Source organism: Ylistrum balloti, unplaced genomic scaffold (assembly GCF_031769215.1).
Source record: "Ylistrum balloti isolate Yb309-2 unplaced genomic scaffold, AGI_CSIRO_Ybal_v1 Utg370034, whole genome shotgun sequence".
In the NCBI taxonomy this organism is placed as follows: domain Eukaryota; kingdom Metazoa; phylum Mollusca; class Bivalvia; order Pectinida; family Pectinidae; genus Ylistrum; species Ylistrum balloti.
The window spans coordinates 135,005-162,037 of record NW_026782095.1 but is presented as its reverse complement, the minus strand read 5'-3'; the positions used below and the strand labels follow the sequence as shown (position 1 = coordinate 162,037).

The 27,033-nt window shown below is 38.8% G+C and overlaps 1 protein-coding gene across 1 annotated transcript in view; it reads left to right on the top strand.

The window, feature by feature from the left end:
* Window positions 1-27,033, top strand: part of LOC132548911 (baculoviral IAP repeat-containing protein 6-like) — a 51,040-nt gene that overhangs the window by 7,334 nt on the left and 16,673 nt on the right. The window contains exons 9-42 of the mRNA XM_060212812.1: window positions 195-337; window positions 1,046-1,188; window positions 1,379-2,055; window positions 2,116-2,812; window positions 3,122-3,322; window positions 3,785-4,004; window positions 4,290-4,788; window positions 5,096-5,313; window positions 5,569-5,716; window positions 6,444-6,556; window positions 6,995-7,249; window positions 8,006-8,705; window positions 12,667-12,808; window positions 13,180-13,394; window positions 13,642-14,426; window positions 14,992-15,137; window positions 15,494-15,607; window positions 16,108-16,367; window positions 16,564-16,788; window positions 17,167-17,350; window positions 17,846-17,989; window positions 18,509-18,743; window positions 19,013-19,286; window positions 19,634-19,780; window positions 20,214-20,645; window positions 21,340-21,467; window positions 21,672-22,567; window positions 22,758-22,934; window positions 23,442-23,642; window positions 23,909-24,185; window positions 24,411-24,667; window positions 25,120-25,225; window positions 25,599-25,814; window positions 25,989-26,545. Coding sequence (XP_060068795.1) covers window positions 195-337; window positions 1,046-1,188; window positions 1,379-2,055; window positions 2,116-2,812; window positions 3,122-3,322; window positions 3,785-4,004; window positions 4,290-4,788; window positions 5,096-5,313; window positions 5,569-5,716; window positions 6,444-6,556; window positions 6,995-7,249; window positions 8,006-8,705; window positions 12,667-12,808; window positions 13,180-13,394; window positions 13,642-14,426; window positions 14,992-15,137; window positions 15,494-15,607; window positions 16,108-16,367; window positions 16,564-16,788; window positions 17,167-17,350; window positions 17,846-17,989; window positions 18,509-18,743; window positions 19,013-19,286; window positions 19,634-19,780; window positions 20,214-20,645; window positions 21,340-21,467; window positions 21,672-22,567; window positions 22,758-22,934; window positions 23,442-23,642; window positions 23,909-24,185; window positions 24,411-24,667; window positions 25,120-25,225; window positions 25,599-25,814; window positions 25,989-26,545 — 10,132 coding nt within the window. The remainder of the gene's footprint in view (window positions 1-194; window positions 338-1,045; window positions 1,189-1,378; window positions 2,056-2,115; window positions 2,813-3,121; window positions 3,323-3,784; window positions 4,005-4,289; window positions 4,789-5,095; window positions 5,314-5,568; window positions 5,717-6,443; window positions 6,557-6,994; window positions 7,250-8,005; window positions 8,706-12,666; window positions 12,809-13,179; window positions 13,395-13,641; window positions 14,427-14,991; window positions 15,138-15,493; window positions 15,608-16,107; window positions 16,368-16,563; window positions 16,789-17,166; window positions 17,351-17,845; window positions 17,990-18,508; window positions 18,744-19,012; window positions 19,287-19,633; window positions 19,781-20,213; window positions 20,646-21,339; window positions 21,468-21,671; window positions 22,568-22,757; window positions 22,935-23,441; window positions 23,643-23,908; window positions 24,186-24,410; window positions 24,668-25,119; window positions 25,226-25,598; window positions 25,815-25,988; window positions 26,546-27,033) is intronic.

The window sequence follows — 27,033 nt, the reverse complement described above, 5'->3', positions numbered from 1 at the left end:
CTTTTTGATACCATTAAGTTTATTTGAAAAAAAGTATTGTGATGATGCTTGAAAACAAAGAAAGTCCTTTGTTTTGAATTGTATTAAAGGGGACTTAACTCTTTCCTTTTTTTGACATTTATCTTGATAATTGAAGATTGAAGTCAGGAAAAATGATATTTTATTAACTAAATCAAAATTGGTTTCTGTTACAGAAACACTGTCAGTTTAATCTGGATCCAACTGCCACTGTCATTGCAATGAAGACTGGTCTGCAGATTGACCGCCCGAGTGTGAGAGAGATCCACACTCAGACCACAGATGTTGAGTCTTCAGAAGGTGCTGAGCAGTGTGAAAGGTATATACTTCCTTTTTGTATTCCTAACACTAAGCTTTTAAAAACATGATCCTGTATAATCTTTATTTTAACAAATTACCAAAGTTATGCAGACAATGAGTTTAAGATATTGTTCATCTGGCTTAGAAGATTGTATTGATAGACTCTTTTTTTTTTTTTAAACTTAGAACTTTCAAATACATTTATATTATAGCAATATTGACCTAGCATCCATCCAGTGTTCTCAAAGAAATATGTAATGCCCATAAAATTCATAAGAGCATACTAGTCACAAAGTAGCTATTTCTGAGTGTGATTTGATGGTATCTATCCATCATCCATCAAAGCTTGTAAAGTACTCTCACATTGATGTAAATTTGACTTTGATAAACTTTGAAGGTCACAGATGTGTGAGGTTTTTGCCAAAACATTTAATGACAGATGAGTCGTTCTCTGCCTGTTTCTTTTCTGTTTATAATATATACAGGGTTTTCCATAAGTTTGTTAGTAGTAGGCTGTGTAGTGAAAGTAGGAGGCTGGCCTGCCATGTACGTGTAGTCGTGTACGGAACATTATCACGGAACTGGATTGGTGTAGGCGGCCAAATGATCAAAGTAGCCGGTCAAATTGGCCAGCGACCGGCTCTTATGGAAAACCCTGATATAGGTATACTTTGCTACATAGCATTAGAAAAAAAAACTTCCACATTGTAAGTACACTATATTTCAGCATAACAAATGGTGATGGTGGAAGTGATGAGAAACCTGAATTTTTATCGACAAATGGCTTAGATGTAAAACAAGATGATGATAAAGTGAAAGAACAAGAATCTTTGTATGAGATACCACTTCATAGCAAACCGGATAAATCAGGTGAGTTCCATTAGTAAGATAAATTCAACTCGCACAAAAAGAGGAATATGTGTATTCAATTAAGGTGTTAATACAATGGTAAATATAACTGAAAAAAAAAAGAAATTTAAACATGTCATTGAAAAATAAATGTCTTTATAATGTATATGCTGGTTTCAAGATGTTTGAATGTTATTATTACTTTTAACAGAAGCCAGTACACGGTCCCGGCCTTGTGAAGATGTGTTAGTGAAATCCTTATGTGTCCTTAGAAAGCCCAATCCAGAAAAATGGTCTTCATCAAAACAAAGCAGTAATGGAAATAGTGGTACAAAATCCAAAAGGAAATCCAGATCTTATCCTCAACCCACAGTAGTGTGTGGGGCTTCCCTCAGGCGGACTAATCTCACACTAACTAACAAGGAGGTACAAAACACTGATATCACAACAGAAGTTCAGCTCATGAATGAAGTTAATGAAGTGGTAAGTGGTGATTCTAATCCAAGGATTATTGAGGACGAAGATGAGGAGGATGAAGATGAAGCATGTCATGATGAATTGTTGAATTCTACTGAATTTGTGCCACATATACTTTTGTTAGCTGTTAAAGATGATAGTAGAAAAAGTAGTAAACACAAGGAAAAGGAAAGTAAAAAGGTTTCCTCCTCTTTATCGACTAGTGGGTTGAGTTATGTTAATGTACCAGTGCTAGGGTCTGGAGACAGTGTTACTGTCAGTAGTAGTAATTGGGCACAGATGGATCCTATGTTTGATCCTGATCCAGACCCAGATGTTCAGATAACCGGGATCACCCCTGGACCTAGTACCAACTTCACTGGTACCATTAATGTGTCCACAACTGTGACCAGTGACAGTTCACCTGTGGTTGTTAAGGAACACAATGGTCCAACTGATTCTGAGCCTGCAAAACCTGACATAACTAGGAAGGCCGAAGATGTAACTATACGAAATACTTCAGTGACATTAAAGTTACGAGCTGGGGCTGTGTTACAATGTGTAGAACTCCCAGAGAATCTGCGGTCTGACAATTTTGAAATTTCTCATATTATTCCTACATTAGATGGACAACATTTGGTGGTGGTTGTGAAGCCGAGAATTAGACATTGGAATGCGGCTGCTTCAGCGGAGAACAACACTGTGATATCCAACTCGGTAACAAATAACTGTGATGAAATTCAAACTGCTTCTGAGGACCTTAGCTCACCTAGCTCTGTGTCTGATATGGATTTAGACTTGCAAAAGGATAGTGAGAGAAATGGGGACTGCCAAGGGGGCTGTATATTAGTGTACAGTTTTACCTATGGTAGTGAGTATGCAGTGTTGGACGAGTCACCTGTTGTAATCAGGTGTATTGACAAACTTAGTCAGGGTGTGAAAACTGTTCTGGTGCTTCCACACGACGTGTGCGACCTGCAAGAGGATGACGATGACTTTGCAGTGTATGGACAAGGGGGTCAAGTGCCAAATTCAGTCTCTAATAGGCCATCTGCTGGCATCCATGGTCAGATAGCTGTTACTCTAGTCAGTGGTAAAGTGTGGCTTCTCAACCTTTGTGATCTCAGTCGGGTTGCAGAGGTCAGTCCTCCAAGGGGAGACATGTTTGTTTCTTCTACATACTGCACAGGTAATTTTTCAATATTTAAAGAAAAATAGTTGTCAGAACTCAACCAATATTGAAGTCAATATGTAATCATCATTAGTTTGTAGACCAAAGTTTTTGTATTTATAATTGTTAATAGATACATGCAAATAGGTAAGTTGTAAGATAAAGTGTAACTGCTTTTTAACCTCCATGATGTAATCTGTTTGATAGAACAGATACATAAATAGGAAATTAATTTTAATAATAACTTGACACAATAATCCAATTTCATTGTACAGGTATATATGCACACCTTGAGGAACATTAGGAAAATGTTTGCTAATTTTGCAGGTATTGAGCGACTATGTATATGTACAGCACAAGGAAAGCTTCATTTCTACCAGCTTTGTGACCACGGTCCACCTGAAACAAAGACAAATCCACTCGACTCACCTGATGGACTGTGCAATGGAGAATTTCCTGTTGAGTTTGACACAGCGCAGAGTAAGCCAGAACAGGAGAGCAGAGAGTCTACAGATAAGTGCAGTCCTGGTTAGTTGTAGCTGGTGATGAACATGCATGGGGTATTTAGAATAAGTATGAATGAAGGTGCAATTTCAGACCAGTGTCTCATAAAAAACACTTTGTCATTAGCAAGTAATATAAACTCAGACAGGTTCTGTTGACTTGGTTACTCAACATGATGTGCAAAAGCAGGATGGTAATTGATTTGTGAACAGTGTTCAACAGTTCCCAATATATTTTTTTTTCAAGTCTCCGATTCCAGTCAAAAAAAGTTATATATTATGTTGTAACATTATTACTAGAAATTTGATTATTTGGCACAATCTTGTTTATATTGCAGAAAATCACTGATTGTTAAGTATTGAAAATTTCAATGTATTTACCTCCAATGTCAGATACAAAATAATTCCCTTGTAAGTTCTCCCAATATGAAACACTTTGAATTGTGATAATATCAATATATTAAAACCATTTGTTCTTCTCCATTAGGGTCTGACATGCTTGCCATGCAGCCTGTCAATGTAGAGAATCTGGTAATCCTACATAACTTGATTCAGTTTGAGAATCTGATGCCTCGATTTACTGCAACTGTGCCAGCTTGCTGGACAGAGATCCAACAGGAACAACAACAGCGACGACACCCTCAGCACCTACAACATCAAGGAGAAGCTACTCAACACACAAGGACATGGAAACTTCAACAGGATTGGTGAGTTTTCTTATTTCCTACTTAATAAACTTACATTTGAGGCTTTTCCTGAAATATATGTTTGGGGGAGGACTGAAGGAAACACTGAAAGGAACAAAATATGGGTGTTGGAGTTTTAAATTTCATGAGGTGTCATAATTATTGTTTCTCTTGTGCGAGTTTTGATCATCTTTTCGCAAATATGACCATAAACAAATATGTGTTCCTTTAAAGTAGCAAATCCATAATTTGCTTGTTTGACATAGCAACTTAAAAATTCTAGGAAATATATATTTGTCTTTTCAGCAATACTTGGGAGGAACACATGTTGGAGATAGTCTTGCCTCGACCTTGCTGTGTTGGACATGTGGATGTCAAGTTCACATTACAACCCCAGTGTAGTAATCCACCAGACATACAGGTGACACTGCTCAAACAAAATATCACTAGTCTTGGTCGTCAACCCACCATACCATCAAGTCCAAGTAGTGCTGATGTGGACAAAGGAATAGACTTTGGTATGTCCAGAGCTGGCAGTAGTTCTGAATCACAGGAAAATTACTGTAAGCCAACGGAGAGCTCTAGCAATAATGTTCTGGATCCTCTGTTCCAGGAAAGTCATAATGCTGAGATACTTTGTGGCCCTATTAATCTTTCTTCTTGTTTAGATCTATCTGGTAATAGTGGTATTATCACTCTTACAAGTCCACAGCTGATGAGCTCAAAGCCAAAAGCTTTCCTCCTGCACTTCAAAGGGTTTGCTCAGAACAAAAATTCAGACGACAAAACAAATGACAAACCGAAGGTAAGCATGTCCCCTTTTTACAGATTATTATCATCTCCACTCGAAATCCATTTACCATGTCATTGTATTTCACTTTCTTCTAAATGTGTGCCCAACATGTGAAGCCCCAATTGATGAGTGTAAATTATATCTTTTCTTCATATTTAGCGAGGTACCAAGTAAAAATGATTAAACATTTGTATCTAACTGTGCTAGTGTAACTATAAAGGTACCTGGTTTTCATGAATTCCTTAGAGGTTTTGAGTTTAAAACTCTGATCATTATAAATAAACTTTGATGGTGAGTAATTTTGTTGATGTGTGTGTAGGATTCCAAAAAGAAAACTGCACCAGCTACAAGTACAGCTCAAAAGATGAAGGTAATGAAGACTGCATTTGACAATGATCTGTTTGTACCACTTAAGGAGACTGTAATCTCAGCTCTGCCCAGGCCCAAGTTACCTGAGAATTTACAGGGCTGTGATTGGATACAGGAGCTGTCTATCACCATTAGGAAGTCCAAAAAGTTGGCACTTCCAAAAGAAAGGTATACACTTTAACTCTCAACTGCCATTTGTAATAATCTTTATGAAATAACCATGAAAAATATTGACAAAGTGTCCTACTTTAAAAGTTATGATTCTGTCGGCCACTAACATCTTTTCTGTCCTTCAGATACATTTATATCTTCATTTAACAAAGTAGTTGGAACATTTTGAGGTTGATTTATTCCCTTCACCTGCCAATCTATCGTAATTTAAGTAATCAATTTGTACATCTTATCATTAATAAAATCTTTCAGATTACAGAGAATCTCGATGATAGAAAGTACTGACTTCCATGAGAATCTTTTGTCAGCAGTAGGCTGTGAGGATGAGTTTACTTTTGGTGGGGTTAGTAAACAACAGTGGCAGGATATGATACTAGATATTCTGATGTGGATCACTGCTGTACAGAACAAGGATCCAGAGAAAAAGTAGGTTATAATACATGTTGTAAGCATACTTTATATGGCACAAATTTGGCTGCATTTTTGGCATATTGTGCAAGTTTGAATTTGGGCCTCCACAATAATTGCTATGTAAACCACATTAAGAAACTGCATTTAGCATGATTATGTTGGGCAAAATGTTGTCAGTGAAAAGCATGAATATTAGGTTACCATTAAAATATGTGTGTTAACAGGTCTTAGGAGATTAAATGTTGATTTTAATTAAATCTAGATATAATATTGTAATTATCTTAAATGATTTATAACTGATAAATTTTGACACAGAACAAGGTGGTTGCCAGTCACAGATACAACAAAATAAGATTATCATTTCTCAAAAGATTTTATCATACCTCTGGTTTTAAGCATGTAGTTACAGCTGCCACTTTTTCAGACTTATTTTTTCTACAGTGTGAAAAAGATAACTTGAAAATTATATACATATATTCATAAATGTGTAAGATATTTGTTTATTATAGATTCAGTGTTATTGTGGTATTAGAATTCTTAAATCATTGGTTTGATACACAAATATTGATTGCTGAATCATTGATCAGACAACATTTGAATTAAAGTCTTTAGGATACTAGACACTATACCCAGTACATTGTTCTTTAAGTGTTAAAATCAAAAAGTTTGTATGTATTGAACTGATGAACATTTAATGTTACAGAAGTTCCCGAAAGTCTTTGCCACAGACAATTCAAAGTAAACTTGGATCTTTGATCAAAGCTTGTTTCATCTACGGGTCACGTACCACAGCTCACAAATGTTCAAGGCTACTAGCTATGTGCATGGAGTAAGTTGTAACACTTTGATATGTAGATATTATTCATAATGACATAGTCAATAATAATAATTCTAGATTGAAATGCATATCCTTCACATTTAAAATAACATGAAACAGTAACTGAAAAATATTTTTTATAGCAGTTTTAACTAATGATACATGTGTATGTTTTAAAGTGTTTGGTGGATCAGTATCTGGTACAGAGTCTGTACATCCTATAATTATCATTGACTCCCAACAAATAACACAAGAATTTTAGATCACTACAAACTTGGTCCACAGTTTATTCAACAAAAAGAGCTTAACAATGAAAACTATTCAGTGTAATAGTTCTGATTGTCAGAAGTACTTTTACAACATATAGAAATGGCAGTTTTATTTGATTATGTATGACAATTTAACTGCTGATGCCACTGCCCTGATGTTGAACATCTTAATATTTTTCAGTCACAACAAGCATTCATCTGATACTGATGTGTCCCCAACCTTCAGCTGGGGTCTACTGCATGCTTTACTGGAGGCTCTTAAGCTGCTTCCATCTGCTCACTCAGCTGGTGCAGTCAAGTGGTTTTTCAGTATGCTCAACCGTGTTAAGTGTGTGGATACAACAACAGTTGCCCAGCAATGTGCTGAACTCATGATGTTCACTGCTAAACATTACTATGACAGACTGTTGCCTCTACATTCACTACTGAAGTCTAGGTAAGGTATTTCAGATTACACATTAACAATTACAATAATAAGAACTTTTAAATTGTCGATTTGATAGTTATAATCAACTTTCATTACTGTATTTATTTCTCTCTGATGGAATTATCTTGCATTAAGTTCACTCCATATCTTAAGTTAGGGTAAATGTGTTTGCCTGTTAACTTATTGAAGGATTGGTGTCGTAACTGTTTTAGTAAAATAACTCTACATCCTATGTAATATAACATTGTTTGATTATGATTATCTTATCAGCAACACGTTGATCTTTGAGTGTCATGTTAGGTTTAAACCAAGGCCTACTACTCCCCTAATTGTAGGTGGGTTGGGGGTCGGATTATTTGAACCACAAGTTTTAGAAAAAAATAGTTGTTTTTGCATACTGATGTATGCAAGGGTTTTATTGAAATATCACTTATAAAACAAGTTCATTCTTCTGTCGAAATTATCTTTCAATTAGAAGTTCTTATAACACAATCAGTACAGGTTTTGTTATAAGAACTTCTGTTCCATTGACATTATCAACCAGAAAAAATATGTTCTAAAATTGTTATTTTATCTGAACATTCTTCTGGCATGTTTTTTGAGTGACTGTGATAGAACATCTAACTTTATATTTTCTAATGTGTGTTAGTGACTTAACACTGTGATTGGTAGATTCTGTCACAGGTTTACTTCCTTGTCACTCTGATTGGTTATTTCTATCACAGCTTTAGTTCTTATCACTCTGATTGGTTGTTTCTGTTTCAGGTTTGGTTTATATGGTCAACCCTTTGATCCTGATCTGTTTGACACTGATCTTCCCATGGCTCTGAAACAGACAATCCCAGTCACGCCAAACTATGCAGCAACAGCCGCTGGTTCTACTGCTGGGAACAACAACAATAATTCGGTGATTCCAACACTGATAGCTGATGAAATGGACTTCTATGACTTGTTTAATCCTCCCTCAGAAAAGTCTTCAAAGGCCCAACTGGAATATGCCAGGAGTAGTATATTTGGACTGTTGGAAGTAGAGCCTCTCCATTTCTTTTGCCATTCTACAAGTGATGGTACAAAAATGGAGAGACTGGATACAAGTGCTACAGGTCACTCTGCCTCTCTCAACACATCTGGACTTTCTGGTACCATCAATTTTGGGGAAGCACTTCCCTCACAGCCTCCCACAGCCAGTGCTTCTACTCTTGCATCAATGTCATCCAATATGACTAAACAGCTTATGCAGGAAAACAGCCAAAAAAGCCATACCTTTAAACACAAGACCACCTTCAAACACAAGATTGATCACATCAAAGATGCCATCAAGATTCTATCAGAGGTGAACAAAACCATTTCTGATGACCTCACCACGAAAACTGTCACCTCTGATCAGCTGTTGCCTCCCACCCCTAAAACCACTCCACAGGTGATGACCCCACCCTTGACACCACCTAATGAGACATGGCAGCAGGTAGGTACCTGTTGTAGATTGTATCGTGGGTAGGAGTCTTATTTTGGGATGACAGGTAGTAGTGGTTAGTAGGTACTAATTTGTAGATTGTGAGGTGGTGGTGGGTAGGAATCCTGTTGAAGATTGTGAGGTGGTGGTGGGGAGGAGTCCTGTTGTAGATTGTGAAGTGGTGGTGGGGAGGAACCCTGTTGTAGATTGTGAGGTGGTGGTGGGGAGGAGTCCTGTTGTAGATTGTGGGGTGGTGGTGGGAAGGAACCCTGTTGTAGATTGTGAGGTGGTGGTGGTGGGTAGGAATCCTGTTGTAGATTGTAAGGTGGTGGTGGGGAGGAGTCCTGTTGTAGATTGTGAGGTGGTGGTGGGGAGGTGAGGTGGTGGTGGGTAGGAGTCTTGTAGATTGTGAGGTGGTGGTGGGTAGGAGTCTTGTAGATTGTGAGGTGGTGGTGGGGAGGAACCCTGTTGTAGATTGTGAGGTGGTGGTGGGGAGGAACCCTGTTGTAGATTGTGAGGTGGTGGTGGGGAGGAACCCTGTTGTAGATTGTGAGGTGGTGGTGGGGAGGAGTCCTGTTGTAGATTGTGAGGTGGTGGTAGGTAGGAGTCCTGTTGTAGATTGTGAGGTTGTGGTGGGGAGGAACCCTGTTGTAGATTGTGAGGTGGTGGTGGGGAGGAGTCCTGTTGTAGATTGTGAAGTGGTGGTGGGGAGGAGTCCTGTTGTAGATTGTGGGGTGGTGGTGGGAAGGAACCTTGTTGTAGATTGTGAGGTAGTGGTGGGTAGGAATCCTGTTGTAGATTGTGAGGTGGTGGTGGGGAGGAGTCCTGTTGTAGATTGTGAGGTTGTGGTGGGGAGGAACCCTGTTGTAGATTGTGCGGTGGTGGTGGGTAGGAACCCTGTTGTAGATTGTGAGGTGGTGGTGGTGGGTAGGAATCCTGTTGTAGATTGTAAGGTGGTGGTGGGGAGGAGTCCTGTTGTAGATTGTGAGGTGGTGGTGGGGAGGAATCCTGTTGTAGATTGTGAGGTGGTGGTGGGTAGGAGTCTTGTAGATTGTGAGGAAGTGGTGGGTAGGAGTCTTGTTGTAGATTGTGAGGTGGTGGTGGTAGGAACCCTGTTGTAGATTGTGAGGTGCTGGTGGGGAGGAATCCTGTTGTAGATTGTGAGGTGGTGGTGGGTAGGAACCCTGTTGTAGATTGTAAGGTGGTGGTGGGGAGAAACCCTGTTGTAGGTTGTGAGGTGGCGGTGGGTAGGAACCCTGTTGTAGATTGTGAGGTGGTGGTGGGGAGGAACCCTGTTGTAGATTGTGAGGTGGTGGTGGGTAGGAGTCCTGTTGTAGATTGTGAGGTGGTGGTGGGGAGGAACCCTGTTGTAGATTGTGAGGTAGTGGTGGGTAGGAGTCCTGTTGTAGATTGTGAGGTGGTGGTGGGGAGGAACCCTGTTGTAGATTGTGAGGTGGTGGTGGGTAGGAATCCTGTTGTAGATTGTGAGGTGGTGGTGGGGAGGAGTCCTGTTGTAGATTGTGAAGTGGTGGTGGGGAGGAACCCTGTTGTAGATTGTGAGGTGGTGGTGGGGAGGAACCCTGTTGTAGATTGTGAGGTGGTGGTGGGTAGGAATCCTGTTGTAGATTGTGAGGTGGTGGTGGGTAGGAACCTGTTGTAGATTGTGAGGTGGTGGTGGGTAGGAATCCTGTTGTAGATTGTGAAGTGGTGGTGGGGAGGAACCCTGTTGTAGGTTGTGAGGTGGTGGTTGGGAGGAGTCCTGTTGTAGATTGTGAGGTGGTGGTGGGTAGGAGTCCTGTTGTAGATTGTGAGGTGGTGGTGGGAAGGAACCCTGATGTAGATTGTGAGGTGGTGGTGGGGAGGAACCCTGTTGTAGATTGTGAGGTGGTGGTGGGTTGGAGTCCTGTTCTAGATTGTAGGGTGGTGGTAGGTAGCAACCCTGTTGTAGATTGTGAGGTGGTGGTGGGGAGGAACCCTGTTGTAGATTGTGAGGTGGTGTTGGGGAGGGGTCCTGTTGTAGATTGTAAGGTGGTGGTGGGGAGGAGTCTTGTAGATTGTGAGGTGGTGGTGGGGAGGAACCCTGTTGTAGATTGTGAGGTGGTGGTGGGGAAGAACCCTGTTGTAGATTGTGAGGTGGTGGTGGGGAGGGGTCCTGTTCTAGATTGTAGGGTGGTGGTAGGTAGCAACCCTGTTGTAGATTGTGAGGTGGTGGTGGGGAGGAACCCTGTTGTAGATTGTGAGGTAGTGGTGGGTAGGAACCTTGTTGTAGATTGTGAGATGGTGTTGGGGAGGGGTCCTGTTGTAGATTGTAAGGTGGTGGTGGGGAGGAGTCTTGTAGATTGTGAGGTGGTGGTGGGGAGGAACCCTGTTGTAGATTGTGAGGTGGTGGTGGGGAAGAACCCTGTTGTAGATTGTGAGGTGGTGGTGGGGAGGGGTCCTGTTGTAGATTGTGAGGTGGTGGTGGGTAGCAACACTGTTGTAGATTGTGAGGTGGTGGTGGGTAGGAACCCTGTTGCAGATTGTTAGGTAGTGGTGGTGGGTAGGAATCCTGTTGCAGATTGTTAGGTAGTGGTGGTGGGTAGGAATCCTGTTGTAGATTGTGAGGTGGTGGTGGGTAGGAATCCTGTTGTAGATTGTGAGGTGGTGGTGGGGAGGAACCCTGTTGTAGATTGTGAGGTGGTGGTGGGGAGGAACCCTGTTGTAGATTGTGAGGTGGTGGTGGGTAGGAATCCTGTTGTAGATTGTGAGGTTGTGGTGGGGAGGAACCCTGTTGTAGATTGTGAGGTGGTGGTGGGGAGGAACCCTGTTGTAGATTGTGAGGTGGTGGTGGGGAGGAACCCTGTTGTAGGTTGTGAGGTGGTGGTGGGGAGGAATCCTGTTGTAGATTGTGAGGTGGTGGTGGGGAGGAATCCTGTTGTAGATTGTGAGGTGGTGGTGGGTAGGAACCCTGTTGTAGATTGTGAGGTGGTGGTGGGTAGGAATCCTGTTGTAGATTGTGAAGTGGTGGTGGGGAGGAGTCCTGTTGTAGATTGTGAGGTGGTGGTGGGTAGGAACCCTGTTGTAGATTGTGAAGTGGTGGTGGGGAGGAGTCCTGTTGTAGATTGTGAGGTGGTGGTGGGGAGGAACCCTGTTGTAGGTTGTGAGGTGGCGGTTAGGTATCCTGTTATAAATTGTGAGGTGATGGTCAGTAACCCTGTTAATAATTGAGGTGATGGTAGATAGCCTCATTGTTGATGAAAGTTTGTTGTGATTTGATGAAAAAGAAAACCCAGAAAAATAGATTTTACAGGAATAACATAGTTTGATTTTAACGTAATTAGACCATTATAATACGTGGTGAGTTATCCAAATGGCCCTACATCTATGGCTCATTTATCACTTGGCATCCATCCTGGAACAGTTTTTGTTATCACTATTTCTTGAGAAGTACTTGATGGGTCTTTCTCAAATTTTATATGAAAGTTCCCCTTGGTTCCTAGTTGTGCCCCATTGCTTTGGAAATTAATTAGAAAAACAAAATGGCTTCCCGGTGATCATCTTGGAGTTTACCTATGAAAGTATTTTTGGCAGTGTACAATTGCTATTACTATTTTCGGAGAAGTAAAGGATGGTTAGATGTAGACTTGTATGCATGCAAAATTTTAGACTGAAACAAAATGGCTAACAAGCTTGCTTTCATGAATTTTCATGATTGAAGTCAATAATTGCTGTTTGAGCAGTACGGAACCAATTAATTTCAAATTTCATGTGGGTAAATGAAGTTCCTCTTGGTCCATCTCGCATGTTCTATTTTGGGACTGAACAAACCGGCAAATAAGAGAAAAGAATGGAAAAAATCCAGCTTCTATGGAACTGATAAAAGCCATACAGTGGTGGATGCCAAGATCCATCTGGGAGCTCTTGTTTTCATATGAGTAAATCAGCATTGTAGCTCATGTTTGAAGTATTTTGAGTATAATATATGTTTTTACAGAATCAAGGCACCAATGACAAGTCTGACACCTTGAAACAACAGTATGCTCAGGCCCAGAAATCATCACTAGGGATTCCCAACACTCAGACTCTGCTGCAGCCTCCACCTCTACAGGTGCTAGTCATAGAGAGGATGCACTCAGGTGTGTACTGCAATGGTTTATTTCCTTTTGTGATACAATACTGATCCTCTTGTGCTGTTGTTTTTCAACTCGTCAGATCTCTTTTTATAAGGGAATGCATGTAGAATCTTGTTAAAGACAGCTGTATAATAACCCCCCATCGACAGGTTTATTTCAGTCAAATTTTTTATAGTCATACCCAATAAACAAGTTCATTAGCAGATTTCATACTAATTTTTTAGTAATTTTGAAAAGGTTTTTTTTTTGTTTTGTTTTTGTTTTTTTTTTTTTTTGTTGACTTTATTGACTTTGAAGTTTTCCGTTTTTTTGAACTACTGCAAAAGGTATATATCATTATTTGAAAATATGATTGTAATTCTGTTTGCTCAAAGGTGCTCGTCGATTTGTAATCCTGGACTTTGGTAAGCCAGTGGTGCTAACTGATGTGGTGATCCCAGCTTGTGCCGATCTTGCCTCGTTATCTATAGATGTATGGGTTCAGGGTGAGGAGATAGATGGTCAAAGATTTGTGGTGGCTGGAGACATAGGAAGCAGATCTCTCATCATGAATGATATTATGCCAGCACCTGTGTGTAGATACCTCAAGGTAAATAAGACTAATTTTTTTTAACCCATCATACTTACTTATTGTGGTGAACATAAGCAAACATTAGGTAATTTGCTGTAAGATTGTTTCGATTCAGTGTGGAAATATGAAAACGAAATGTGATCTTAATTTGATTCTTAATCAGCTTCTTTTATTGGACATATGGATTCAGAAAACTATATAACCAATAGTCATTAGTTTTCCTTCATACAATATTTTAACAGTTTGGTTTGATTTTGATTTTCAGATAACCACCATTGGCAGATATGGTAGTGGTTCTACAAGAACAAAGATTCCAATCGGTGCATTCTATGGGCACAGTTGTATCTTGCCGTGGGAGTGGAACAGTTACCTAGAACAGCAGAGCTCTCAAGGCATGTCAGGGAGTCAACCGGAACTGCCAACCCAACCCCATTTATTAGCCCAACTAAGTGTGTACATGTCGTTGCTGGAGGACATTCAGTGTCGCTACAGTCTGGCTAGAACCAGGCTGGAGAATTTGTTGGCAGCTGTAAATACTCAGCAGTATGCCAGTGGCCATATACAGTACTATTTGAAAAAGCAGAAAAAGAATGACTGTGATAATAAAATTTTACAGGCCTATAATGACTGCCTTCAACTTCAGCTTCAACAGAACCTCGCTCAAAGAGCAACAGACAGACTCAATAGTGCTTTAGGATTCAAAGGACATAGAGTGGAGACCTCAGGGACACTGAACACACGACTGCGTCAGGCTTGCACAGACAAACTCAGATTTTTGCTAGAGCAGACACTTGACACATTAATCAGTTTAACAACTGTGTCACCAAGTATTCCACAATCACCAGCCTCTTTGTTCAAAATGTTGGACCCTATGAACTCAGAAATGTTGTTCAAGCATTTGTGTGTACATGGGACAAAGAAAATCCAGATTAGTATGGGAATGCTACTGATGCGGGTCTGTGGTAGTCAGCAGTGGTGGGGCAACTTCTTAGGCAATGCTCTACAGGAATTCTTCCACTCAGAAAATACACAGATCTTCTCCCAAGATAGGTAAGGTTGAGAACAGCAAAAGCAAAAAACTTAGAAAGAAAAATGAGTGAGAAAAGATAAGACATGAAAATGATTTAGCATTAAGTAAATATAATATTGGTATGATTGGAAAGGTACATCAGTTCAAGAAGGGTTCAAGTTATTTTATGCAAAATTGAAAACAGTATTGAAGTTGGGCATGATTTTTACAGTAAAGGTAGAATTGAAAACAATGTTATTTTAAATGTGCTATTAATAATGTCAAGACAGGTGACAGTAAAAAAGGCTTCACAAATGTTACAAGGGAAGATTTGAAAAAAAAAATACTATAAAAAAAGGTAGATAGAATTTGTCCTAGGATGTATGAAAAGAAAATTCCACAAAGCCTCATGGATTTGTAAGACTGAGAAATTCTTTCACACATCCTGTCAGACTAGATTTCTTTATCCATCATATGGACAGAATGTGTATATGTGATCTGTCAGGATCAGTATGAAACATATATTTTTGGAATGGATTGTTTTTATACATGTTAGATTCTTCTATTTCTTATTTGGTTAAAAACAAGTACTGTCCTAATCTGCAGGGTGTTTGTACTGCTATTGGCGATGGGACAGAAAGTATTGTCAGGCCCAAGTGCTGTACACATCATGGAGAGTTTATTGGACATGCTGGCCCGTGTCCTTAATCCTCTCATTAACAGCCAGCAATCAATGCAGTTTGGTCAAACAGGTATGCCTTGTCTTTCAGAAATCAAAATAAAGAGTTCCTTAGAGGTGTTTTTAGCACAACGAAGCATAAGAGTTTATGATAAGATATTGGTTTGCCTTCATCATACATACTTAAACTGTTTGTAGAAAATTTTCATAGAAATAAGCATTACTTAAAAAGATGTCTTAAAGCCTTGTGCATGCAATGATGTCAGTGCCTTGTGTCGTCTGCACAAAAACTTTTAGAATTATTTCCCAATTTCTTGATCTTCTCACACCACATTTTTTTGAAAGATAGAGAAAAAATTTCTAAAGTATACATAGTTTTAATTGCCTTGATAAGATTGTAATATGGTATGTCCCTGTGTGTTTCAGCAGGGTTGATAGACTTAACACTAGTGGGATGGATACTTTTATTCCTGTGTCGGAACCTGGACCACACATTTGTTGTAGGATCAAATGGAGAAGACCGTCAAATAAAACGAGAAAATGGTAAAGTACAATGATTCAATTCTTAAAGTTACATGGTTACTGTTAGTAAAAGAATAAAAATATCCTATTTTTGCTCTTGTGTATATGACCTAGAGTGATGTCTTCAACTGATAATGAAATGATACCACAGTATTTATCCTGGAATGATGTTACAAGGCCGACAAGGAATGTAAAGCCAAGTGGGTAGAAATTTTCAACTTCAAGAGTTAAATAGAAGAAAAAACATATGAAATTCTTTTCTGTTCAATGATAAAATTATGACATAAACTAATTATTTAATGGAAACTTAGAAAATGTGATTTTGATTTAGTTGCGTACCCTGTAAACATACATAAATATTGGTGTCTTAATCAATACATCCAACACTTGACAGTATTATTTGTGAAAATAATGAAAGTTTTTGCCATAATTGTTTAGATATTGAGATGAGTGTAAGAATCCTTCTTGTTCAAATATGATACTGATTAAATAATTCTTGTTTTGTTATCTTTTCCATGCAGGTAACAGTCTACCAAATAGATGGAATTTCATTCAAGGAGACCATAATATGGTTAACAATAAAAGTAAGGTGAAGAGTTCCAAAGTATACCGTTGGTCCATGCACAAACGACTTCTGCATCACAAACAAAAGCTTATGGATCTTCAACAGGCCCAAAAGACATTCTTCAACTCTGACAAAACAACTTCAAGCAGCAGTACTTCGCTTCTCAAACAGCAGGAGAAACAGTTCCGCAAAGAGCTGTCTCAGTATGCCTCTAAGGTAGGGCCATGTTTCCTGTGGTCACAGTATAATAGATTTTGTGATAGTTTAGGATTCTTATTGAGATGTTTGTACTACATATGATACATACATGTTACCTGTACCAAACAGAGCATCATGTATCATTTTCTACCAATGGTTAACATATACGGATTGAAAGCCAAATTAAGCATTTGATATGCTCTTTGTTGAACAGTATGTCATTGAAATTTTTCAGATGAGGTCCAGTGTTGATGCCTTACGTAAACAACCAAAGATGGATGAGGTGGCAGGTTCCTGTAAGAGTAATGGAGATTTTGATCATGACGGTGTTCTGGTGTTGCCCAAGGACAAGACATTACGGGTAGTGCGGGGTCTCATGGCCCTCCTTCTGAGCATGGACTTCACATGTAATGTTGACCTGTTTCTGGTCACCTGCAAGGTAATTGCATCTGTTGAATGTGAAATTGATATTTCTGAAAAGATGGACAAATATTGTGTAAGTGTTCATTACGTCAGTGTGGAAGTGTACAATATTTTTGTTGTTCATATACAACACACATAAAAGCTAGCTCTTTGCCATTTGATTTAATTGATGCTCGACAGCTAACACTCTTGTTATGAGTAATTATTACAATAGGTCTAATTTATCTGAAACAAAATTGTAATAATGTTCTTGGTTCTCTCGGGTACTAATTAGTGATACACTGGGGCAAGTTGTTCTTGAGTTCTAATTAGATTTGAATGGTGGAAATTACCTGTTATTTATTTAATATTTCCACTTAATCCTGATTGCAGTGGTGTTGATCTGTTGTAACAGGTGCTTGCCACTATTTGTGTGACTACACGGCCGGCTATTACTCTATCTGAGGCCATGGGGCAGGAACAGCTGGAAAAACTCATACTACTGGCATCTAACATGGAGTTCAGTCACAGCAACATCAGTTGGGGAGGGCCTTGGGCGGGACATGCAATAACATGTCTACTACAAGACATACTTGATGGTACAGATTTCCTTCACTACTGTAAAAGCATAGGTGTTCATGGAGCTCAATTTTTGTGGTTTTTCAATGAATTACTGATTTGTGGAGGACAGGAGATTTTGTTGATAAATAAATCTGCCTACACTATACATTGTCTTTTCATAGTGCAGAGTTACCTGCTCTTGTGAGACTGAATTTTCACACACAATGTATCGACTAAATATTCATAAGAAAAGATAACACTGCATTATGATAAGATGGAATAAAAGTTCATGGACATAATAAATTCATGGATTGAAAGTATCAATGAAATAAATGTTATAAAAATCCAACAAAGATTTATGACTTCACAATATCAGGACTTCAGTAAGGCAAACATATTGTTTATCTGAATGATTGGATTTGAATGAATGCACATATCTAGCTCACCTGTCTTATGGTCAATTAATTATATTGCTGACTGGTCAATTTTTTTACCCTGATACAGGTGATCAAGTGTTGTGTTTTTCTGTACAGGTGAGAAATTTTATCCTCCTAACAATGACACACCTGAGTTGACAGAGGAGTGTATCAGTAACATCACAGAGTCTGAAGACAGCCTACCTAGTAGTGTGGGTTTACCTACCATGGAGGACAGTGAATCAGGGGCTGACAACCAAGGTATATTCTAGTCAACTAAAAGACTTGTCAATCCATGGTATAGGTCTTTTTTTCTTGGGTCATCAATTATTTTTCTTTTTAATGGTTTGTGTTTGATTGGGATGTACTATAACATAATATTTAATTAAATATGTATGATTTTATGGCATCTGTGTATAAAATGTGTAGGATATAATCAGATGGGGCCACAGTTTGGTGAGTGTTTAAGGCATCTGACTGTCTTTATCACTAGCTCTCCAAATCTAGGTCGCAGGTTTGAGACCTATGTGGGGCAGTTGCAAGGAATTGCCCACAGGGCAGTGGTTTTCTCTGAGAACTCAGGCTTTTCTCCACCAACCAAACCAAGAAAGTCCTTAAAGGACCCTGACTGTCAATAGGATACAAAGCAATAATAAACATAATCAGATGAGGAGCATGTGTCTAATACAAAACATCCAGCAAACAGTTCCTTTAGTTTGTATGTACTATTCATGGTTCTTGTGATGTTTTAGTTTGATTAAATCTACCTATTGGTTCTAGATGCTGATTCCTCCGAGAGTAAAGATGATTCAACAAAGATGAATTTTGATAAGGAATCATCTATGATGGTAGACCTGCTGCTGAACGGAGAAGAGGAATATGAGGAATCAGCTGCAAAATTACATGCATATGTGACAGGCCATGCCAGTAAACCAGCACCTCCCCCCATGTCTCCGTACGAAACACCAATACCAACTACCAGCCTCAATGGCGCTCTGGAAATGAATTCTTCTGGGTAGGTTAAGGCAAAATATACTGAAACAGGTGACTGTTAACTAATTCCAATACAGTTTGCTGAACAAATTCCTTTTTGGCATAAATATAACCTGCAAGACTGTTTACCAGCAATGCTGATATGCTCATTATTGTGATAAAAAAAATTCAGAAAATAGGAACAGAAGATATTTTATCTCATAAATGTATGTCTGATATTGAAATGTCCTGAAGATTTTGATAGTAGCTATTAAACTGAAATTTGTCAAGTTTTTGTTTGCTCCGTTTCAGAGTGTTTTCTGCAGAGATGGAGAAAGTGGAAAAGTTAATGGTTCAGAAGCTAATTGGTCAAAATAAACAAATGGCTGAGATGACCAAAGGAGACAAGACTCTGGCTAATACTGGTACCACCCTTCAACAGATGCCCTCTCTACTAGGGTCTACTTTGCCAGGCTATCCTGGCAATCTACGGTCAAGTGTAATGGCCATTGTCCAGGGCATGTCAACAGCTATGGATGCCAGATTAGAGTTTGGTCTGGAAACACACGCTGAGATCAGACTCAAGGTCTGTTTTCACTCAAGACATTTAAGATGTACATTTAATAGATATTCTAAACAATTATTTATTATTTATTGTGCTTGGAAAAAAAACATGGAAAGTTATAAAGGGATATTTACATTAAAAGTATCTACCAAAGAGGAGGGCTTTGGTCCAAGTTTGTCTTACATGGGACTCTGACAGAAGAGTTCATATGATGTATATATACTACATTTTCTTCAAAACACGACTAGCATGAATTTGTTTATTTCTAGATTCCTCTTATGGGATAGATATTTTACTTGCCTTTATCTTTTTACTAAAATCTACATGATTTTTAGCAGTTTAAACAGTTGAGTCTTTCTCTGTTACAGACCATGTTGTCTTTACACACGGAGAATGTTCAGCAGGCCTTCTCTTCATCCTTACCTACGGCACCCTCTCCTGGTGTTAGTATGGAACAGGCTGCCCCCGCAACTACTGATGATGAACTTTCAGAAAGTAGAGCAAATGCACCAGAGGTAACATTAGATGTCATTTTAGCTCACCTGATTATCTGGCATGTTAAACTTCCTAGTAAAAATCGCTTCTAATCATGAATGACTGAACTGATTTTGACCAAAAGTGGTCTGCCTTCATTAATCTTTCATCTGTCATATATGAATATTTTACCTTTCAAACAATCCTTACTTGGTCCTTCTTGGCTTACGAAGATAATGGCACCATTATAAAATCCATACTCCATACTCAAACTCAGATAATATTGAAGAAAATAGGTTCACACCAAATCACATTGATTTTTGAGTCAGTCTGAAAATCAAAATTACTTATTTAACTGTCGTTTTTTATTGTTGTGAAAAGTTTTTCCAGATCTTATGAATTGTGTTTTGCTTTGTGACAAAAAGTTATGGAAACATAAGTTGACAACTTATTCCTCAATGAATTTTTTTCCAGACTTCATCATCAGAGATGTTGAGTCAGTGTTACGCCCATCTGTTTAATAATCTAATACCTCAGCACACAAATCTTGATGCCCTTCTGCAATTGTGGCTCACTTTGAATGGTGAAGGGAGTTCTGAAGGCAGCAGTACTCAGTTGACTTTTGACCCTAGTCGGACACCTCTAATCCCCCTTAGTGCTACCTCCATGGCTAACATGCTTGCCCTGGTGAATGCCACACCCAGCTTGCCAGTGTGTACATGGGTACTTGTGTTCCAGTCACTTACTCTGTTGGCCAATCAGAAGACTCGCCTTTACCCCTTGGGGCCAGAGCAGTCCATGGTGATTCCAATGTTGGCTGAACGAAACCTTATTGCAGTTATCACCAGATTCTTGTCGGGTACCTCAGAATATGGACCTATAGCATCAGCAGCACAGTTTTCACAGGTAAGCTGTTATGGAAACTAAAATTTTGAGGATGGCCAATTACAATCCCCTTTGGTCCGGTGTCGTACATCAAAAACTTTTAATATTGTAACTTCTTCTGGAAAACTGATTTCAATGAAATTTTAGGAAAATCTTCCATGGCTAAAGGCACATGAAAATTGTTAATTATGTGGTCCCCAACCAACAGTGGAAGGCCTTCAGATGCTTAGCCAAAATTGCAAATTTCATGATTCCAGGGCCAGGGCCAAAAATGGGTCATATTGACTAAAGTTTCAAAGATGTTCTACTGTTCCTGGATGGAAGATTTTATATAGGAAAATCCAAATCTTGAGTGTAATTTCTTTTTATTCGAACTTTGTTAGAAGCCTTACCATGGGACAGCAGTTAATGTATACACAATTTACATTTGCATTTGTGTACAATATTTAAAGTTATATCACATTTTTTGAAAAAGGCATTTCAGTGACATGTTAGAAGAAGCATTGTGACTCAGGTGACTGTTGTTTGGGCCTCTTGTTAAAGAATCTAAAGTACAGATACTATCAATAGTTTGAGGATGTTCTTTTTAGATAATAAGTAAAATTCACTGTCTATATTATGTGTAAAAGAATAACTTCTCAGAAGATGTAGAGTTTACCCAGTATCTTAAATTGTTATCAACTGAGGATTAAAATTTCATTTTTATTATCATCAGGTTGGACCCTCTGCTACCAAAAGCTTTTATGAGTTTTTACTGAGGCTTTTGGTTAAATGTTCTGCTGATAACCTAAAGAATCTGAAAGAGTTGATGCTGACTTTGGTGTATAATCTTTGTGCTGAGAGGTATGTTGGCTACTCATTATCATCTTAGATTTAATGATAACACCTTGTCATATTTTTATAATGTTGACCATTTCATTGAACAAGTCTATTTTGTTACTTTGTTTACATTAAAAGAAGATCGTTCAAATTTTTAAGACATTTACATAAACATTTGTGTTCACATGAATTTCCTCTGACTTTTCCTGATTTTATCTTCTGTTACAGAGGTGCCTTCCATTCTGGCCTAGGACCCCTTGACGCTCAGTGTAAATTCCTATCTTTCATTCTGGACATGTCATATGAGAACATTGAGGTTGGCAATGCCTTGAGTGTGATTGAGTCAATCAGTAGTCTTGTCCATCAGCATATACTATGTCAGGAGCGCATCAGCTGCCGCAGTTCCTCAGAGAATAATGTTAATGCCAGGTCATGTTTTGGTGGACTGTTTGCTAGTCTGTTGCGAGGAGTTGACTCTAGGTCCTCTGCTGGAGATGCCTCCAGAGACTCCTTAATGTGTAGTCTACTCAGGCTCATTAACAGTCTCATACAAATTCGATATGGACAACGGACAAGTCGTATATCATCTGTGGTACTGGATAATAGTACAGAGCCCCACACTCCCACCCTAAATCTTTCTGCTCTGGCAACCTCCACTCCTACATCTGCTTTCATGTTATCTGACGAGGAAAAGTGTCAGCAAACTGATGAACAAAAGACTGAAAATTTGCATGCTCCTCCAGAGCCAAACAACACCTATGTTGCTGATATTATTTTGGGCCACAGACAGATTATGTGTAATTTAATGGAGGCCCTAAGCTACTGCAACAGCAACACAATGGCCATGATCCTTGCTAGTAGGGGTGTGTCTAGCCACATGCAGGACACATTTACTGGGAGTAATCCTATCTCTGTTGGGGATGGCATCTACCAAATACTGCGGACCCTGTCCTCACATTGCTCTGACCAGAAGTTGGTTCTAGAATCTCTCTTCTATTACATGTCTGGCTCCTATATGGGAATGACCTCGTCACCCTCACTCTGTAGACTGTCAGAACCGCTGCTCTGGTTCATGCTGAAGGTCCTGGACAACTCACGTGCAATTCATATATTCCTTGACATGGGTATGTTCAAAACTCATTAATCTTTTTCATAGAAAAAGTTTTCAAATCAGATTTTTATATAAACATTACATCATCGGCCATATAGTGTTTGGAAATTTTTAATTTAATGTAAACTTAAATATTTCTTTTCTAGTTAACTGATTTTGAAATTTACTTATCTATCAGTGATGCTAAATTTCTCTCTCTCTAGGTGGTGTGAAAGTCGTGTGCCGTAACTTGGTAAGCTGTAACTGTAGAATCATCAACACATCACCCAGTCTCATCTCAACGATCATGCAGAATCTGAATGGTAGAACAAAGATGATGGAAAAGAAGACGACAGGGGATACAGAATCCCCAGATGGATTGCAGAACTTTGCTCCCTTAGGTACTGTACCAAGAAAATACAATGATCAAAATTGAAAGCAAAGACATGAATAACATACAGCTTAGAATTATAAAATTAAATAGAAAGCTTCACAGATTAATAATCACGTCAACCAGATAGCATTTCGTCAGACATTTTTGCTGGATAGTGCATCATCACTGACCCTCTAACTAACTAAAATTACAAAGCAGTATCCATGACAATTCTTCTACTATGATACTTGTGATTTGGTCATCAAACTTTTTCAGATAGCAGTCTCAACTGTCTTTTGCTTTTATACAAAAGTGTCAATCAGACCTGGGATTGCAGAGAAAAAAAAAAATTTATACAGAAGTATCAATCAGACCTAGGATCTCAGAGAAAACTTTATATACGTAATTTTGAGGCTTTTTCAGGAGAAGAAAAAAACAACTAGAATTGCAACACTAAATTACAGTGCTTTCATCTGAAGCTCTTTGGTGATGACAGCATCCTACATCATTCTCAGTTTGTGATACTGTGTTGCAGGTTCCATCAGTTCCAGTAGTCCCACAGCTAGTCCTGCAGATGTCCTTATACAGGCTGCACAAACACATCGTAGGGCACGATCTGCAGCTTGGTCCTATCATTTTTATCCAGACGAGGCCTGGGTAGATCTTACTGTACAACTGCCATTTGCTATTTTACTGAAGGAGGTCCAGATACAGCCCCACAATGCCTCACTTACTAGTAAGTATCCTACAGTTGTTGAGTCCCCTCTGAGTACTTGCAGTATAAGCTTAAACAGTCAAACACTCACTTTATGTTCTACTTAAGGATCAGGAGAACTGTCGTAGACTGATTTTTTGTCGCATAACCCTGCAACTACACCATAGATTTGAGTTAGATATCATCATTCAATTTTTCAGTTTAAATGTAAGCAGCTACAAATCTGAGGCATTAAAGGTATATTAAGGCTTGATATTCCTAATCTTGATTTAATTCAATATTTCCAGCATGCCCAGCCTTTGTGTCATTGGAAATCAGTCATGATGGAGTGACAACTACCCCACTGTGTCAGCCTCTGATGACCAGTAGTCTGGCCTTCATAAAGCTCCAACTGCAACGGCCAGAGGTGGCCACATGTGTGACCATCCGTCTACACAAAGCTCGAGATTCCATGACCATTGGTTTGTCACAGATCCAGCTAGTTGGCTACAGTGCCTTTGGGGACACTGGCAGTGCCCCACAGAACATTTTCATGCCTACAGAGGACTTTGTGTCCAGATCTAGGTACTTCCAATCTTTAAAAAATTGCTTGATATTCATATTCATTTATGACTATCAGATCAACATTTTACAAGTTATGAATAGATAAATATTATTTGCTACCAAATTGCCATTGTTTAAAATTTTGATGATATTTCATTTTGGTTAAAATTATCCAGAATTCACATCAATCTTGATCATTGTAAATGCAACGCCAGAGTGTTGTTTGACTATCATGCCATGTTACAGTGTGCGATGGATCCGTCTGCTTCACCACTGCATGACTGCCCATAAGGAAGTTGAAAACCAAGTGGCTGCAGCAGCTGCCAGCACTCCAAACCTCCTCAACACATGCTCAGCCCTTCTAGTCTCTCCCATGTCTAATGTATATGCTCCCAACATAGAGAATGTACTGCTCAACCTAGGACTACACTCTATTTCCATGGGCCTGGCTCTCATTGATAACATCCTTCGGAGTCCTCAAAGTCAAGCTGATGCTAATTCAGGTACTAAGCTCCAGTGACATAATGACACGGTGGTCCCTATAAAACCACCCAAAGAACTTGCATCAGGTTTCTTATAATAAGAGGGTGGGGATGGTCTGAAACATATTTGAAGTAGGAAATAAAACAAAATTCACCTATGGGCAAAGTATTTGCATCTTTTGTATTGAAATGCTGTTGTTTATTAAATGTTTAAAGTGTTTATGTGAGGAACTTGAAATTTAACTATTTTATAATAAAGTCAAATTACCATTTTTGCATTCAGGAGATATCCATATTTGTTTTAGAACTATCTTATTAAAGATCTACAAATAATTCTGTAAATTATGTATTGCTCATCAATACGAAATTATTGATCCAATATATCTACAGACTGCTTTCTCTTTCTGTCAAATGTGAAGGATGGTAACTATCCATGCTCCATATATGGTACTTGATATCTTTGATGTTCACAGGGATAACCACCCCATACTTGGGGAAAGTGAGTGGTTTAGCCAATGATTCAACAGTGGAACTGCTATACCAACTTAGCACTGTGCAAGACTCGGGCACAAAACACAGGTTTGTACCAGACATTCATGACTTATTTGATTAAGAATTTTTAGCTTGCCTCAACAAAATTGAAGGGGGCTTCACTCTGGTAAACAATAAGAATAAGACCAGTATTTTGAAGCAATCACAAGTAAATAGTTCATTAACCTGGCTAGGTCTGACCCATATTTACTTTTGATTGATCAGGTGTTTGTTTTTCCAATACTGTGGTTGTGACATCATATGCATTTTGATGAGACTGAGGTTGAGGTGAGCTTTTATAGGTTTTTAGGAACTTTTTATTTAAATCTGAATAAGATTGTACTCAAGTGAAAAGAGTGAAAATATAGAGCAATATATTGTTATACAATTAAGTTTCTTTATTCATGATTTGTATATACAGAGTGAAGGCATTACTGGACTGGCTGAGAGACAGTGCCAGAACAAGTCTACAGAGGATGTCTATGTACTCTGCTGAAGGTTACAGTCGAGGGTCGTCAGTGTGTCTACCTAGCCCTGCACCCTCACACATTCAGTGTGTCGCATCTATATTATGGTACAGTCATGAGGTTCAAGTGGAATACAACTTGTCTGATCTGATTACAGTTAATCTAGTCAGGTAAGTTAGAATATCTCTAATTTTTGGTTACATATATATATATGTATAAACCATTTCAATTGGAATAAGTGTTTTTAAAGCATTTCTTGTCAAATCAGTGTTTGATACTCCAGTTCCATTTGGTTTTTAGGCACAATGCACAATATGTTGAAGTTGTCCCTTTTGTTATTTCAGTGCTTTATATGAGTGGTCAACAGTGCTGAAATCTGACACAGCACTGAAGAAGTCTGTTAACTATGTACTGTGTTCTGTGTGTCACATCAATCCGGAGTACTTCTCCCAGCTTCTGACCTGGATGGGTGTGATTGTCAATGGTGAGATCAGCATGTCAGCATCAGTGTGTGATGACCGTAAGGACGGAGGGTCACATCTTCACCAAGAGTGTCTCACAGACGACTCAAAGGAAGCCAACAGTATACAAAGGCAGCAGAGTCTGGGTACGGAATGTCCTTTGGTGGACATACCAGTACCAGGCTTTCGTCACATTGTGTTGGAGGAGACGCATCTTTCAACACTCTCCTTAGCATGTAAATCACCAGTGGCTATTAAACAGTTACTTGATTCTGGATTTCCAGCAGTGTTGGCACAAGGATTGTTTGAATTCTGTAGTAAGGTGATGTCACACCTCTCAGATGGGTTTGTGAATTTAGAAGGACTTACAGACACTTGCAAAACATTGAATGATGATGCATCTAGTTCAAAGGTCAATCGGGACAATGGCAATGATACAGGTATGATTACATTTTTGTGTATTGCAACTAGTTGATTTGGTGTGAAAGCTTCATACATACAATTGTGTCTTAAACTCACTAGTCACAAAGTGCCTGTAGGCAAAATTATGATCTCTCAAATTTTTCTTTTATGTTAGAACTATAAGACCTGTGGTCTTACTATTTGAATTATGGTTACTTGGTAACGAAAACTACAAAACATTCATAAAGTAATTGACAAACACATGTTGTTACATGGGTTAAGCGTAAATTTCCTTTTTAAAGTAACTTATCCCATGCCATGTGTTAAACTTCGTAGCAGTGTGATATATTTGTTTGCACGCCGAGGTATTTATCCACTTTCAAATCCTCTGATTGGTCGTCTCTGACCTCTATGACCACCAATCATCAGCTTATAGTGACCCAGAAAGTAACCCATACTACATTGAAACAAATACATTCAGATTAGTGTAATGTGTATATGTACAAAAAAGTCATCTCCATTTGTC